The sequence below is a fragment of the Lycium ferocissimum genome, chromosome 2, assembly GCF_029784015.1.
Source record: "Lycium ferocissimum isolate CSIRO_LF1 chromosome 2, AGI_CSIRO_Lferr_CH_V1, whole genome shotgun sequence".
NCBI classification, from domain to species: Eukaryota; Viridiplantae; Streptophyta; class Magnoliopsida; order Solanales; family Solanaceae; genus Lycium; species Lycium ferocissimum.
This window is the reverse complement of record NC_081343.1, coordinates 66,741,597-66,758,133: the sequence shown is the minus strand read 5'-3', so window position 1 is coordinate 66,758,133 and position 16,537 is coordinate 66,741,597. Positions and strand designations below refer to the sequence as shown.

Here is a 16,537-nt window from a genome sequence, read left to right as displayed (position 1 = left end):
TGGTTAGTCATATTTTACCAGACAAAGAAGCTGTTAGATACAGTAAAGTTCATCATGCAATACCACAATAATAAAATGTCAATCTCACAAAAAAAAAAAAAAAAGGAATGATTTCCAGAAAGCTCCAGATGTATAACGAAACATAAGGCATCTCCCTGAGGATTACATGAGTCAGGCGGAAATTAAATTAAGGGCTCGCTTTCGCTCATATCGATCTATAAGATTAGCAATTCTAGCTAGTTGCTTCGCCTTCTCTTTTCTTTTCTTTTTACCTGATCTTTGCCTTCAACCAGAATTAGTAGACTGCTTGAATGCAACAAAGATTTGAAATTGCAATCATTTAGAATCAGGTGTATTATTTCATGGATCACCACCACGGCATCTCCCTATTCAATGATATCCATAACATAAGATAGTAACAAGTTACTGACTCAAAATTTGAATCTCCTTAAATGTACAAAATAATGAACTCTTTACGCATCACTAAAACAATCACAACCCAAAGCCACACAGGGCCTTACAAATTCACCTCACAAACTAAGATTACAGCACCAACTAGACATACAAGAGGTCACGACAAAAGAAGAAGAAATTGTCTGTATTTGGATAACTAAGCTATCATAGTTTCTTCATATATTGTTTTATTTACATACATAAAAAGTAGTAACATATTCATTCTGCTCTTCTAGGGAGTGGATAGGCTCGGTTCACATCGTGCCTCGGATTATATGGAGAAGGATGGTGCAAAGGTTGCTGACCATATTCAGCAGTCTGATGTTTCGAACTTATTCTAGGCTCCTTGTTGAGTCTTTCATTGGCAGCCTCAATATGTTCTAGTTTCTCCACTACTTCCTTCATTGATGGTCTGGTTTTAGGTTCATTTTCAAGACATGACAGTGCCAGTTGTGCTATTTGAACTGCAGCTCTGGATGGATATTTTCCTCCAAGCCGCGAATCTATCTTGTCTTTCAACTTCCTTCTATCAGATAAATGTGGCTTAATCCATTCAACCAGATTATGCTGGTTGCTTGGGCGGTTTGAGTCTGCTGCCTGTAGACCTGTTAGCATTTCCAATAAAAAGACACCAAAACCATAGACATCGCTCTTCACGTACAAGTGTCCTGTAGAAAAATGACAATAGAAGTATGAACAAATATTTATTCTGACTTGACTCTATATGTTAAACCTCACAATATGTGATTCAAGAGAAATAGAATTGCCAAGTGCAGAAGCCCAACAGACTCCAAGTTTACCTGTTGCAACATACTCGGGAGCAGCATAACCATACGTTCCGATTACCCGTGTTGACACATGTGATTGACTAGCCGAAGGACCTTGTTTTGCCATGCCAAAATCTGCTATCTTCGCATTGTAAGACTGAAACAAAAGGAATTAAAGAATGCCATGAAACAGTTTTATTAATAACATTTTCTCCAATATTTTTTTCTCACTGTTATAGGTTAGCTAGTCAGGTTTTATCATACGGTGATCAAGAGCTCCAAAACTTTAGGCTTTTGGTTGTAAACTAGAAAGGTGCTGAGTAAGAAAAAGGTTTGTAGTCTCTATATTACTTGCGCTAAGACTCTATATGACAATATTCAGAGGGAGAAGAAAAGGAAACGTACGCCATCAAGTAATATATTCGAGGCTTTAAAGTTTCTGTAGATAACTTGCTTCTCTGATGCATGTAGGAATGCCAAGCCTCGAGCTGCGCCAATCACAATTTTAAGCCTTACATTCCATGGAAGTGACAAAGCAGCAGAGCGCCCTAAGAAAACCAAATAGAACAAATATGTTTAGGTGGAGAATGAAGTAGGCACATTCCTCGATGCTTTAATCTAGAATATCTTATATATAATTGAGAAACATATAGATCATCTCTTACTTCCAAAAAGATGGTTTGCTAAGCTTCCTTTTTGCATAAACTCATAGACAAGCAGTAGTTCTTTATCTTCCTGGCAGTATCCCAAGAGTTTGACCAAGTTAGGGTGAGAAAGTCTTCCAAGAAAGCTCACCTCAGACTGCATAAACAAATGAAATGAAATTCACAAGAGAACCTTGGAAAAAATTTAGCAGATACAAGCAACAAAACTCAGTGTCTCAGAGCAATGGAATAATTTTCACATTTAAATATTCAGAATAAATTCCAGGTCTAGTGAATGACCAACTAAAGTTGAGTAACTTAGCAGAAAGCAAAACCTGTGCACAAAGATGTTGGTAATAATGAATAATGATCGTAATCAATCTGCTAAAGCTAGCAGAAGACATAAGATCACAAGTTTAAATGAAATTGGACGGTATAAGAATTAAAAAAGAGAGACAAGGAAATGCAATGGGATAGATGGTAGAGAGCTGCCTGCGTCCAAAATTGGTTATTCACTAAACCTGCCGAATGAGCAAGTAGAAAGGTGCTTTAGAAAATATACAAAGTTTGCACAACAAAACAAGACTGCAAACAAAGATCCTAGACCATTCACCCAACTGAATATTAGCATAATCATATTTCTGGAGAACGACAAGAAGTGCCAGAGAGTTCAAGGAATTGCTCTTTGCCAAAGTTTAGAGAAAACACCGTGCGTTAAATGGCATATATAATATGTTACTCTCTGAATTCTCACTTTCCCACTGAAAGTAGTCAAAGAAATTCAACTCAATGGGACAATAAAAACCTCGGACAGCCCAACATTTCCCAGCAATGAGTTACTATCAAGTAATAAATCAATGCCAAGCGCTTCTATGCATTTGTCACGTCGCTCACGCAGACAATAAAGAGGAGAGCCATTGCAGCTATATTAAAACGAAGCAAGCTAGCGCCTGGCATAAAATAGAAATAACTCCAATTATAAAACTTAAAGGAGTTTACATATTTAGGACAGAGGAGTCACCTGGAACTCTTCAAATCCTTGTAAGCTTTCAGAATTCAATTTCTTAACAGCAATTACAGTGCGACCACTCTTAGAAGAAGCCCGCTCATCAAGCCAACCCTTGTAAACTTTCCCAAAACCACCATCTCCCAGCACCGTATCATTGTTAAATTTTCTGGTGGCGGCCTTGAGTTCAGCAAAAGAAAACATCCGTAAATTGGGATGCGGTAATATCTGGCTATTTGGATAAACAAGATTCCATGGCTTTGGTGGTGCTTTTCTGAAAAGGCCAAAAAAATCCCACCATCTTGGTGAAGCGATGTAGAGACTTTTATCCTCAGATTTTACCTTTGTCCTTGAAATGGCACTCCTTTCTGCTATATCAACGCCATTACAATCCTCTTTGATGGATGCCCTCTTTTCTTCAACCTTTAACTGAGATGTTGATGTGTCATCAAATGAAATGATGTCTTCACCTGCATTCTGCTGAGATACTAATGCTAATTCCAGGCTTTTCACCACTTCAGACATTGCAGGCCGTTGATGTGGACGACCATTGAAGCATTCAAGAGAAATTCCTACAAACACCTTTAAACAAGTTGAGGAGATAGACCCGGCCAGATTCTGATCAATAAGCTTATTAACTTCTCTTTCCTTGATGCATTGTTTGGCCCATGCTACAAGTCCATGTTGCTCCTCAGGCAGTCTTAGATTGACTGCCGGCCTTCCTGAGAGCACTTCAAATAGTACTACTCCAAAAGCATACACATCAGTTTTCCATGTCAATCTATTAGTCAGGAAGTACTCTGGATCGAGGTACCCAAATGTGCCTTTGACTTGTGTACTAACATGAGTAGCTGATTCATTTCCAGGTCCCATTTTGGACAACCCAAAATCTGAAATCTTACTCACCCAATTTTCATCCAACAGAATATTTGAGCTTTTGACATCACGATGTATAACTCTATTTTGAGATGTATGAAGGAAATCCAGTCCACGTGCAGCACCTATAGCAATTTTGAGCCTTTGTTCCCAAGAGAGAGAGGAGCTACTTGTGTCCATTTTGAAGAGGTGGTCAGCAAGTGATCCTCGAGGCATATAATCATAAACTAATAACATCTCAGGACCTTCATTGCAGTAACCAATTAGGGATAGAAGGTTCTCATGGCGGTGCGTAGATAACATTTTGATTTCGGTCCAAAATTCATTCTCCCCCTGGCTAGATCCCGATTTCAATCGCTTAACTGCTACAGTGGTCTCTCCGCCATCAATATCACCTTTGTATACTGTGCCATATCCACCGCTCCCAATGACAAGCTGTGGATCAAAATTGTTGGTTGATCTTACCATCTCATCCAGCGAGAATTGACGACACTGATGCTCCCCGCAAGATATTCTATTGTTCATCTTGCCAGAGTTTATCTCTGAATTACACCTAATGTAATAAACAACGACATTGATCAAAGTGACTATCAATGTCAGTACAGTTGCAATTTTATTCTTTGTAGTAAACGAAACAAATTGCTCTGGTGTTGAAGTAGTAACAGGATGCATAGGGCTCACACTGCCAAGATTGTTGTCAGGGTTGCTTATCTTGAATACTTCTAGCCCATTCAAGATGGCGTTAATATGATTACTGATTTTAGCAAACTTTGGCTGCAAAACTATAGAAAGTTTATGCTTACCTTCCCTTCTATCACCCTCCATAATGGCAACATAGTCCCTGTATACAGAAATTCCATGTCCTCCACTCCATTTGATCACATCAGCTTCATCTTCAGCATTATGATTATTTATGACAATAGTGAAATTCCTTTCACCTTCATTTGTCATCGCAGGTTCAATTTCACAAAAGTGGAGCCTAACAAGGTATCTGAATCCCAAATCAAGTGGGATGTTCCAAGTGAGATTACAGACATTAGAATGGCAGTGTGCACCCACTGACCTGGCCGTTTGGTAAACTTCTTTTGGTGCACTTTGAGTTGCTGAGGAAGTAAATCTGATTGGAACGGCTCTGTTGATCGAAAAGGCACCAACTTCTATCAGGTAATTAGAGTCATCTTCCCAGTCCCGGAACATGGTTGCATCTTCCAAGGATGAAATAGAGTTTCCGCCAACATTTATTCGCTGAATTGTTTCCAGTGCTGTGCTATTGTCAATGTAGAATCTGTGCTTTCGCCCAACAACACGGACTCCCTGATTGCCATCTGGTGTGAAATACAGACCAGCAGGCATGGAAACAATCTCGATTGCATTTACAAAAGCATAAGTGTCTTCCAAAAAGCGAGATGGTATGAATGTTATGCTCAATGTTTCACTTTCTTGTACAGTGATGCAAAATTCCTTCTTGAAATAGTTTATGCCCAGAGCATCAGCAGGAAGGGTAGGGATGAAGTCACTGAGCAGGGTATGCTGACCAGTTTTGACAGTAAAAATGGCTTTGGACTTCTTGAAACCTTTGTATGAAGCTGGCTTGAAGTGTAGGCGTATGAACTTTTGCCCTGGTTTCACTGAAAACTGGTAGGTAAACCCATGGCGAGATGCTCGAGCTGACTTATAAGGAACTGGATCCCACAAACCAGCAAACTGGTGGGGGACTCTTGACTTTATAGATTTTCCCTTTAACTGTAGCAATGGAGAACTGAAACTGGCATCTCCAACCCATACTCGTCCATCTGGTGCAGGGAAATCGCCAGAGGCACCACATGAAATGGCAACGTTTCCATCAATGTTAGTGGCAGAGATGATCACTTGATGGATAAACATAAACATTGAGAGAATGAATAGCTGAGAGAGCAACATGTTCAGTTGTGGGTGGGTGAAAGAGGCACTGATTGTTCGAAGTAGAAGTGGGAAAAATCGACAACTTGAGGCAGAATAGTCTACCCTCTAAGAAATTGCAGCGAAGCTGGACATTAAAAGCCCAATAGACTTGAAGTCTTGGAGTAGGTTATTGTTATTGTCACTTTGCTTTCTTACAGAATAGTCAAAGGGCATCACAAACTTCTTTTGTCCATCATTTCATTGTGTTCAAACCCTTCTGTTATGTTTTGATTGATTCACTTAAATCAACATACCTGTCACAAAAGGTATGTGAAAATGATTTATTTGACCGTGTCATATGAATATTAATATCAGGGCTGAAGGTCAATGAATGGGAGTGAGAAGTCAATATCTGTCTTAATCAAAATCCAGACAGATGTACAAAACTAGAGAACTTGCTAACATAATGAACAATAGCTCATATGTTATGTTCAGACAGGTCCCAGCAGTGAACTTTTGTTTCTTAAATGTAAAGTTAAGACTTAGCTGTGGCCTTTATATTTAGTTCCCCTTCCCTTCCTTTGGTCTTAATTTTTTTTTTTTTTTTCTCTCAATGGGATCTGAATGCAAAATATTAATTCTTGATAGGACGCAATTCAACAGAATATACAACATCAACTGTATCAGCTGCAAAATGCAGGGAATAATTGGACACGGGGACTGCAATATGCAGTACATTGTGGAGAGAACTCATCGTTCCAATTGCATATATTATGTTACTATAGCTTTGTTTGTACGATTCTCTTGTCGGATATGAATCCTCTCTATCTGCTTTGCTCAATCCAATGAATTTAGTGATTCATCATAGTTAATACTATTTTTAATATACTGTCAACCTAATGCATTCCTCCTTTTTTCTTCGAACTTAGAACAATCTATCTCAAACTCACACACTTGAAGTAAGCTGAAGAAGCAACTCAACCAAAAAAAAGTTCTCTTGAGTAAGATGAAAATTAAGAGGATACCACCATGTAATTACAGGAGCAGGCAAATACAATACAGTTGTTGCTGCTTCATACATATATAGAGTCAATTAGCCCTACACGACCAATCTTCCTCTTCTTCAAGAAAAAACGTTAAAGCACCCTTGGGGGACGGGAAGAAAGGTATATATACTTGTGCATCACTATGTTTGGTTTTCCTTTATATGAGCAAGTATACAACTTGAAGTAGACACAAGTTAATATTAAACATATCTGCATCTTATTGGTGCATTTACTTTTACCTTTTCATTATTGTGTTATGATTATGATTATAATTGTATGCGCTATTTGGTCCTACAAAACTAGTATAGAAGGTTTGTTTTGAATATCCCAGTTGACGTGGAAACACTCAACATGACTGAAAAATGTAACACGGGAAGGTTCCTGTAAGCCGGATATGATCAAGTGTCGTCTTGAGACACACTTGAGCACTGCCTTATTACCTCTTCTAAATCCATCCCCATAAGCTGCTGAGGTATCTGATTCAATTGGTGCTTGAAAAAATCACCTAGTTTCTTCTCAAACTCAGAACAATTCCCTTTCTTTGATGAAATAGATGATGATGAGGATGCAGAGGAAGATGCAGAAGTCGAACTACTACCAGAACCAGCTATTATTTCAGAGTCCAACCATATGTGAGCTAATACTTGGCAGGTACCTTCTTCCACTTCTGGACTTAAACTCGGATAGCCTGTAATCATTTAAATGAAAAACTTATCTTCAGAAAGAGAAAAGGACATCATATACAGGTGTTTTTGGAATAAAAGATCCACCTTTAAGCCGCAGCCATGCATGTAACATTTCGTGAGCCAGAATTGGACCAGTCAATAACCTGGAAAAGTCTGAGCTATGAGTAAATTTGTCTTCAGATAGAGTGAAGTAAAATTTTTCTTGAGGTATGGTTTTTTAGACCATTTATCTAGGAAGACCATATAAGATTAGAATAGCTGTCACTTCACATCATCGAATTAACCTGTAACGCTCTGTCATACCTAATATCCAATAACCACCAAGCGTGGCCGCCTCTAAATCTGAAATGTATGTTTGGATCAAGACAGATTTCATTTTGAACAGTATATGGCCATTAAGGAAAGTGCAGAAGAAGGGAAGGTTCATACAGTGCTAATGGTCTGTTCTTCAGACAGGCAGAGTCCTCGAGTCAAGTGTACCTACCAAGGTTAGAAAATATCTCCTACCATCACGAGTTGAAACTCTATATAGCCCCCAAATATTAGCATGTAGAAGATCAAATGAAGCAACAGAAGAAAAAGTACTTAAGAGTAAAAGCCATTATTGATTGCATAGCAATAGGACAAACAGTACAAGCGTGATCTCTCACCTGTATGAAATTCAGAACATTTATTCTCCTCAGAACTTTTAAAGGGGCATGCCTAGTCTTCTATGCCATAAAGCAGTAACATCAGAATTATTAACACTGTAATTAGTATCCACACTAAAATCACTAGAAAAAACATTCACTGATGAGTTATGAGATGAATGTTTGGTTTCTAGTGGCTTCATTTCCCTCAGTCTTCAAGATGTAGAGACATTGGTCCTCCTTATGAATCCCCATCACCTTCCTACTTGAGAGCTCCTGAAACAAGTCCAACACCACTCCCCGATCTTGTCAGCAAAATATCTCTTAACATCGAGTGAATCTCGTCCAATTTCTTACCATGTTCATTTACCTTGACCAGAATCTTTTTACTATCCCTACACACCTGAATTAAACCATGCATCTGGCAGAACTTCACCAGTGAAATTTCCAACTTGGTCAGTTTCCTGGAGTAAATCCATATTTTCATCGCTTCGTAGCATTTAGTCTTGGAACACTTGAGAACTAGCTCTTCACCTTCCATCAGCTGCTTCTTGAACATCTCTATTTCTTTGTCTCGGCCATTTAGGGCTTTGCTTAGCCTCTCAATGTCAGCGAATACTGGTTCACTATCAACTAATGTCTGCTTCAAGCTGAGGAATTTTGAACGGAAACTGGTGATGTTTATGACAACATCAAGAACGGCTTTGAGGAGTATGTCAAAAACAGGACGCAGAGCAGCTCCTCCCAAGAGATTTACGGTCATTACTACACAGCAAAATGGCCTAATTAAACTATGTAAACTTTGATCAATATTTGAAAATGCATTTTTTTTTTTCTAATCATATTGACATGAGACTGATTGCAACTTAGAATACTTTTCTTATAGTTTTTTAATATCTAAATCTTAAATTTAAAATATGGAGTTGATATAATTCAATTTAGCTTCAAAGATTATTCAAATTAACCCTCGGGAAACAAAAAGTGTCACATAAATTGCCACGGAGGGCGTAACCAGGACTAATTAACAGCAATAACAGTGTAAGATACATTTTAATGACAAAAAATAAATATGCAATACCTTTGATATCATCCTCTTGACAAACCATTGGTTCCAAAGTAGTCTTTCCACAGCCAGTAGGAGCAGAAAGAACCACAACTTGATCTTTCTCACCAAGCAGCTTCAATTTAAATTCTTGAAGTGGCACTTCAAATCCAATCACAGAATCAGGAACTTGGGGCACCTCAGATCCATTCGAATTTGTCAATCTGATACTATTACCCGACCCCATCAACGACATATTTCTCATCATCGAGTGAATCTCGTCCACTTTCTTACCATGTTTTTTCAACTCAACCAGAATCTTTTTAGTATCTCTAAACACCTGAATTAACCCGTGCATCTAGCAGAACTTAACCAGTGAACTTTCCAACTTGGTCAGATCCTTGGAGTACTTCCACTTCTTCAACGCGTCGGAGCATTTAGTCTTGGACCACTTGCGAACTAGTTCTTCACCTTTCATCAGGCGCTTCTTAAACATCTCTACTTCTTCGTCTCGGCCATCTAGAGCTTTGCTTAGCCTCTCAATATCAGCGAAAACTATTTCGATATCTATTAATGTCTGCTTCAAGCTGAGGAATTTGGAACGGAAAGTGGGGATGTTTATACCAACATCAAGAACTGCTTTGTATAGTATATGTCAAAAACAGGACACAGAGCAGTGGCGGCCATTGCTACGTACTACGCAATTCTAGGTGAACAGTGTGTAGAGGTTAAGCGTTGATAGTGGTGCTGAGAAAACAAGAGATGGCAATTGGTCGGAAGTTTCGTCCTCAACAGTGTTGACTTTGGTGGTTTAGGCGAGTCACGAATCTTGTTTTGTTCCTGCACCTTGTGGGACTAATAGCTCATTAGGGGACCTTTCGGGAGTAGGTTCAAAATAGTCCCTTAACTACGCTCTTAACAGTTTTGATCCTTTAACCCCCTGTTTGGATAGTGATTTCCATGATTCATTAATGTATGATTTTCTATGAAATTATGTTTGCTTTCATTATTCTTAAAATTATGTGCCATATGGTATTATGCTTCGTGGTTCATTCCACAAGTATATAATCAGTAAAGAAAAGTCTCAATTTCAGAACAATTTGATGGTTTTTTCGTAATTACGTATTTCATTTCTCCATTATACCCCATCCTCCACCATCCATCATCCACCCCACCTCACCCTACCACTCGCCCCTACCTTACCCCACCCCTGCCCCAACCTCCACCATTCATCCCACCCCACCCACACCCTACCACTCACCCCCACCCCATCCTCGCCCTACCACCCACCCCCACCGTTAACTACCCCACTCCTCTGCCACCCAGCCCAACCACCACCCAATACCCCTCACTACCGCCCAACCCCCCTCATCTTACAACCACCCACCTAACACCCTTCCCCTCCACCACCCCCACCCACTATCCCTCACCACCACCCAACCTCACCCCTACAACCACTCACCCCCGCCCTACCACCCACTACCCCCACCCTCATCCTACAACCACCCACCCCTCCACCCACTACCTACTTATTTTTTAAAGTTCTTATTTTATTCTTTACTCCGAGTTTTATTAATATATATAAACTAATTTCTAATTAAGAGTTAAGGGTATTTTAGTAAACTTACAAGTTATTATAATAAAGAACATACAAATAAAACCAAACAACGCAAATGTTATTAAACCACAACAAACGATACGTCTATCTAAACATTGTGTTCATTAATACAAAGATAATACAATACGACACCATATCGTACTATACCATACCGTACATTAATGAATCACGGAAATGTTACCTATCCAAACAAAGGGTAAGTTTACCACAAGTTAATAAAAATGATCCCTTAACTACGAGGTTGGTTAAAAATAGTCCCTTAAGTATGCACTTACCAGTTTTGGTCCTTTAAGTTCTCCAAAATATTCTTCGAACTCTGTTTGTTAGATTTGACGAGAACTGTGAAAAAAAAGAAAAAAATTAGCTAGAACTCACATTTAGAGGTATACATTATTAAAGAAAAGACCAAATACCTCAGGACAAAATAGACGGATGTCAGCCGGTTATAGGGAAAAATTGAGGAAAAACCTACAGACTTGATAATGTCAGAAAATAATGTCTCGGAACATAAAGACCGAGGGACTCTGTCGATTAAAACCAAGGGAGTCCATCGGCTAAGTAAAATACGCTAGACTCGTTTTTACTGAAAATCTGGTATAAAAATAAATACTTCTATTGTAGCGATTCTTTAAAAAAGAAATAGTTTCTGAAATTTTCCCTCGAAAATAACCGACGGACGTCCGTTCGTTTTCGTAAAAAATAATGTCCCTCGATTTTATCCATCGGTTTTCGTCCATCATTTTTCGCTTATTTTTGGTAGTGACAATTTTTGTAGTTTATGCTATTTCTAATTTATTTCTAAGTCCGGTATATTTTATTTAGCGAATGGACTCCTTCGATTTTAATCGATAGAGTCCGTCTGGGCTTGTGTTCGAGACACTATTTTCTCGACATTATCAAGTCCGTAGATTTTTTCTATAACCGACCGACATCCGTCGATATTGTCCCGAGGTATTTAACCTTTTCTTTAATAATGTGTACCTCTAAATATGAGTTCTAGCTAAAAAAAAAAAAATCTATAGTTCTCGTCAAATCTAATAAATAAAGTTCGATTAATATTTTGTCTGAGACTAAAAATGTTAATTTTGGTGAACTTAAAGGACCAAAGCGTTAAGTGCATACTTAAGGGACTATTTTTAACCAACCCTCGTACGAAGTGACGTCCAAGCTCGTGGTCGCACGCCGCCTCCACGCAAGCCCTCACCACCGAGCCGACCTCATCCGCTTGGAAGGACACAACCTTGGCCAGCCTTCCGAGTTCTACCCTCGCTACCACAAATATCACAGCCCATAGTTAAGGGATCATTTTTGTTAACTTGTGACAAACTTAAAGGACCAAAACCGTCAAGTCAAAGTATAGTTAATGACTATTTTGTTCTCTTTCTCATAGTTAAGGGACCATTTATGTCCTTTTCTCGCCTTTCTGTTACCAGGACTAAGATGTCATATTAGTTTCAATATAAAATTTAAAATTACATTTATGACGTTTTTTTATTGTTGGAATTAGCTAAAATTTATATAAATTTTATATCATATTTTTTGCATTATTTACATATGTTGGATTATAATTCCGAGATATTGCACACCAAACAACTCATAAGGGATAGAAAATATCACGGGACAATAATAAATAGGTTTCCTTCTATCGTTTCCCTAGGTTACCTAGTGATATCAAGTTTGGTAAACGGAAAAGACTTGTAAATATCCTTTGCTCATAAATATTCTCCTTCCATCTTTGGGTCTAAAAATATCCTTTCATTCACCTTTTAGCTTTAAAAATACCCTTAAAATTTATTTTTAACTCAAATACACCCCTCAAACAGGTCAAATTTAACTTTTTTAAAAAGCCACATGACATTTGTAATTAGTCACACATTTTAATTTCAGAATAACTAAAATCCACCCAATTTTTAAAATCCAAACCCATTGACCCGTTTTAAAGTAAATGATACAATCAGCAGGCCGAGTTTGGGAAGCCATGGGGAAATGTTGGTTCAAATAATGAGCGAACTAGAGCAGTTGGTGGACAGAATGGTGTTCGAAAGCTTCGGAGTACCAGAAAAGCACTATGAATCACATATAGCAACCACTACATACCTCCTCCGCCCTACCAAGTACATAGCACCACCATCAGCGACGGCACACAGCACCAACAATGTCGGCGCCAATATACACACAGATAAGAGCTTCTCTTTCAGAATCAGGTAAATGGTTTCTTGTATCATTTACTTTAAAGCGGATTAATGGGTTTGGGTCTTAAAAATTAGGTGGGTTTTACTTATTCTGAAATTAAAATTTGTGATCAATTATAAAACGCCACGCGCTTTTTAAAAGTTAAATTTTTGCTAGTTTGAAAAAGTATATTTGGCCCAAAAATAAACCTTATGGTATTTTAGTAATCTAAAGATGGAAGGAGGGTATTTACGAAACCTTTTCCGTTTGTTAAATTGTACTACACTTTCAAATCAACCAAGATTTTGTCGTACTTCGAATTTTAGAGTGTCACCATCACTGGAGACGGCTAACTATACCAAATTTGTAGTAGTGATTCTAATCAACTCTAATCCTCTATGAATTAAAAAACGTTTTGCTTTCTACAAAGAAACAAGGAAAAAGGATATTGGCTAACAGTTTCAATTTGAATAGAAAAGAATTGTGGATTCTACATGTTATGAATTATCTTAAAAGCTCTCGCTCTAGAACGGATAATCTTATTATAAAAATTGATGTAGAAAAAGCTTTCGATAAATTAGAATGGTCTTTTATCCTTCATGCCCTTATTTTCTTCAAATTTCCCCCTAAAATTATCAAATTAATAATGCACTGTATCTCTTCCTCCTCTAGTTCTATTTTAGTGAATGGTATTAAAACCGACTTCTTTAACCCTTCAAGAGGAATCAGTCAAGGGGATCCAATGTCCCCCTACATTATCATTTTAAGCATGGAGCTCTTATCAACTTATATAAATCACCTAGCTGATATTAATCTTTGGTACCCTTTACAAATTAATTCCAAGGGCCCTTCCTTTTCCCATCTTTTCTGCGCTGACAATCTAACTCTTATGGCTAAAGCCAACACTAACACTATTGACACCATTTCCACTTGCCTTAATACTTTTTGTGGCCTGTCTGGCCAGACCATAAACAAGGCTAAATCCAAAATTATTTTTCCCCAGATGTTCACCCAACTTCATTGTTTATACGGTTCAACACCTTCAAATTGCTTCAGCTTCACATTTTGGTGAGTACTTGGGTCTTTCAACCCTCTCTCACAAACCTAAACCCAGAGACTTTACTTATATTAATGACAATATGCGTAAAAAGCTTACCAGTTGGAAAGTTAACTTCGTCTCCTCTACTGGTAAGATAAACCTTACAAAAGCCACTCTTAATGCTATTTCTTCCTATCCCATGCAATACTTTTCCTCCCCCAAAAGACTCCTAAGCGAATTGATAAGGTTCAAAGAGATTTCCTTTGGGGTACCACTTCCATTAGAAAAAAAAAGTTCCATTACTTGAACTGGTCGTCTATAACGAAACCTACTAAAGAATGAGGCCTAGGAATCACTCAAGCCTGCCATAAAAACCTTGCCATTCTCACTAGCCTGGCTTGGCGACTCTTTACTAATCCTACTGATATCTGGTTCTCCTGCTTAATAAATCCATATAACACTCGTACATCCGCTGCCAACTGCTATTGGAAAAATAATTTTAGATGGTCAATAGGTAATGGAATATGTGAGCTTCTGGTACTCTTCCTGGATCGAACCCTCCACAGCCCTTCGATCCCTAATCCAAGGCCCTCTCCACCACACCGATCTTAATCGCACTATAACTGATATAGGACTGACACCGGTTGGAATTGGGATAAAATGTCTTTTGCTTTCCTACTGAGATTCAAGAAAATTAAATGGCACCTACATCCCTGATGACACTATAGGCCAAGACACTCCCATTTGGGCTCTAAACTTCTAGTGGAATCTTTTCTATCTCCTCTGTGTATCAGCATATCAATCCTCCCACTCCTATGATTGTTGATTTCCTTTGAATCTAGCACCATCATACTCTCAACAAGATTAAGTTCTTCCTATGGCAATGTCTTCATGATAGACTCCCAACCAAAAGCTACGTCCATAGGTTATCCATATCCACTAATAATCTTTGCACTATCTGTCATCAGATTGAGAATACTAAACACATCTTTTTAGAATGCCCATTGCTACTACTTTCTGGAATAACTATGGGATCAATTGGCAAAATCTCAATGCAAACAACCATTGGCTGATCTTACTGAAAGATTTAAACCCCAATCTTCAGAACCATCTTCTCCAATGGGATGTCTTTTGTCCTTTTGCCCTTTGGCATCTTTGGCTTAATCGTAACAATAACTCCTTCAACAATAAATCCTCATACCTACCCACCGAACTGGTTGAAGTGCGAGTGATTGAATTTACCTACACCACCAACTCCCCTACCCGTAATACTTCTACAAACATTATCCATATTAAATTGTTTCCACCTTCCATAGGTCCTTTAAAACTTAACAGAGATGGTGCTTTTAATGTTTCTTCTAAGACATGAGGCATTGGAGGAATCATTCGCGAAGATCATAAAAGTAACTGGATATTAGGTTTTTATGGAGTAACCTCAGCTATAAACCATACCATATGGAACTCAAAGTTTATCTTCAGGGACTCAAATATGCTTATCATCACAAATACCTGATGCTGGAGATTGAAACTGACTCGACCGAAGTCATCACTTTGCTTAACACTCCGACTCCCTTATTTGCTAATATCTGTTCTGGATGCAGGTTTTGGATGAGGGAACTGGGTAATCCAGTGGTCCGCCACACGTTTAGAGAAGCCAACTCAATTGCACATCTTTTGGGACAAGAAGGAATGAAGAAAGCAACACCTAATCAGCTTGTTGTTTTGCCCACTCTATATCAACCTTTGGCGTATAATATATTACTAGATAAACAAGGACGCTGTACTAGTGAAAAGTGTCTTGTAATGCTTGTAATGTTCTAGCTAAGTTAGGTAATCTTAGACTCTTTGTGTTATCTCGTCCTATGTAACGACTGTTTAATATTAATGAATATTTATGTTCTGTCAAAAAAACTACCACGATAAACCCGTCAACCGGTTCGGGCTAACCGGTTAAACCGGGTAACCGGTAAATCGAATCGAACCAAGCTGAACCGCTAATCAGATATTTACTATCGGTCCTATTTTCAATTTTTTGGAACCTCGAAATCTAACCTTAATTTCGCTAAACTTAAAACTAAATTATTTTTTTATTTTTATTTTTTTTTTAAATAGAGCCGTGGCTGACTTGTTGACTGGCTGTAATGGCCCATTTCAGAAATTGCCACAAACGGTCCCAAACCCAATTTTTACCCCTCTCAACCTCCCAAACTTTTTTTTTTAACACTTTAACCCATCCCCCACCCCTATATAAACTCCTCTCCATTTCCATTTTAATCCACACCAATTACTCTCTCTTTCTCTCAAATCTCAATCTCTCTCAATTATAGTTACTTTGCAACAATTAGCCACTTTAAATTTCTCTCAAATAAATATTATAAAGTCTTACTAGAGTTTCAATTATTAATTTTGCAATCATAATATTTAATATGAAATTTATGATTTTGCAACAATCCGAAGTAGCTTTGGTGGATTTGCAATTCTAGCCGCCTTCACTTTGTTGGAAACCCGCAACGCACCTTCGTTCCAACTCTCCTATCTTTATTTTTCGCAATTTAATTCTAGCAATTTAATTTGTTGCACTTATTTTCTTGTGGTTTATTTAGTGGATTTAAATTAATTTTAATAAGGCGAGTTTTGACGGGGAAAAGGGAAAGGGGATTGAGGGGCTTAAAAAAAAG

The 16,537-nt window shown here is 38.1% G+C and overlaps 3 protein-coding genes across 7 annotated transcripts; 1 reads left to right on the top strand and 2 right to left on the bottom strand.

The window, feature by feature from the left end:
- Window positions 1-453: 453 nt before the first annotated feature.
- LOC132047879 (receptor-like protein kinase FERONIA) lies at window positions 454-5,861 on the bottom strand. The gene is made up of 6 exons (XM_059438856.1): window positions 5,844-5,861; window positions 2,886-5,753; window positions 1,886-2,021; window positions 1,626-1,768; window positions 1,254-1,377; window positions 454-1,121 (listed from the first exon to the last, which is right to left on the bottom strand). Exons 1-6 carry the CDS (start codon window positions 5,859-5,861, stop codon window positions 673-675), a joined length of 3,738 nt encoding a protein of 1,245 aa, XP_059294839.1. The 3' UTR covers window positions 454-672.
- On the bottom strand, window positions 5,697-9,894 carry LOC132046947 (protein DA1-related 5-like). 5 transcript variants are annotated; one of them, XM_059437796.1, is made up of 3 exons: window positions 9,067-9,891; window positions 7,114-7,361; window positions 5,697-5,941 (listed from the first exon to the last, which is right to left on the bottom strand). In XM_059437796.1, exons 1-3 carry the CDS (start codon window positions 9,386-9,388, stop codon window positions 5,933-5,935), a joined length of 579 nt encoding a protein of 192 aa, XP_059293779.1. In that variant the 5' UTR covers window positions 9,389-9,891; the 3' UTR covers window positions 5,697-5,932. The 5 variants fall into 5 exon arrangements, 4 of the variants coding, with proteins under 4 accessions (XP_059293779.1, XP_059293778.1, XP_059293780.1 ...); XR_009412794.1 differs by lacking the exon at window positions 5,697-5,941 and adding an exon at window positions 7,444-7,502 and having other exon boundaries at window positions 6,620-7,361; window positions 9,067-9,894; XM_059437795.1 differs by lacking the exon at window positions 5,697-5,941 and having other exon boundaries at window positions 6,620-7,361; window positions 9,067-9,890.
- A 2,593-nt stretch (window positions 9,895-12,487) lies between these two features.
- LOC132048339 (uncharacterized) lies at window positions 12,488-15,690 on the top strand. The gene is made up of 2 exons (XM_059439245.1): window positions 12,488-12,852; window positions 15,461-15,690. The coding sequence occupies exons 1-2, from the start codon at window positions 12,635-12,637 to the stop codon at window positions 15,678-15,680; spliced, it is 438 nt and encodes a 145-aa protein (XP_059295228.1). The 5' UTR covers window positions 12,488-12,634; the 3' UTR covers window positions 15,681-15,690.
- Window positions 15,691-16,537: the final 847 nt, after the last annotated feature.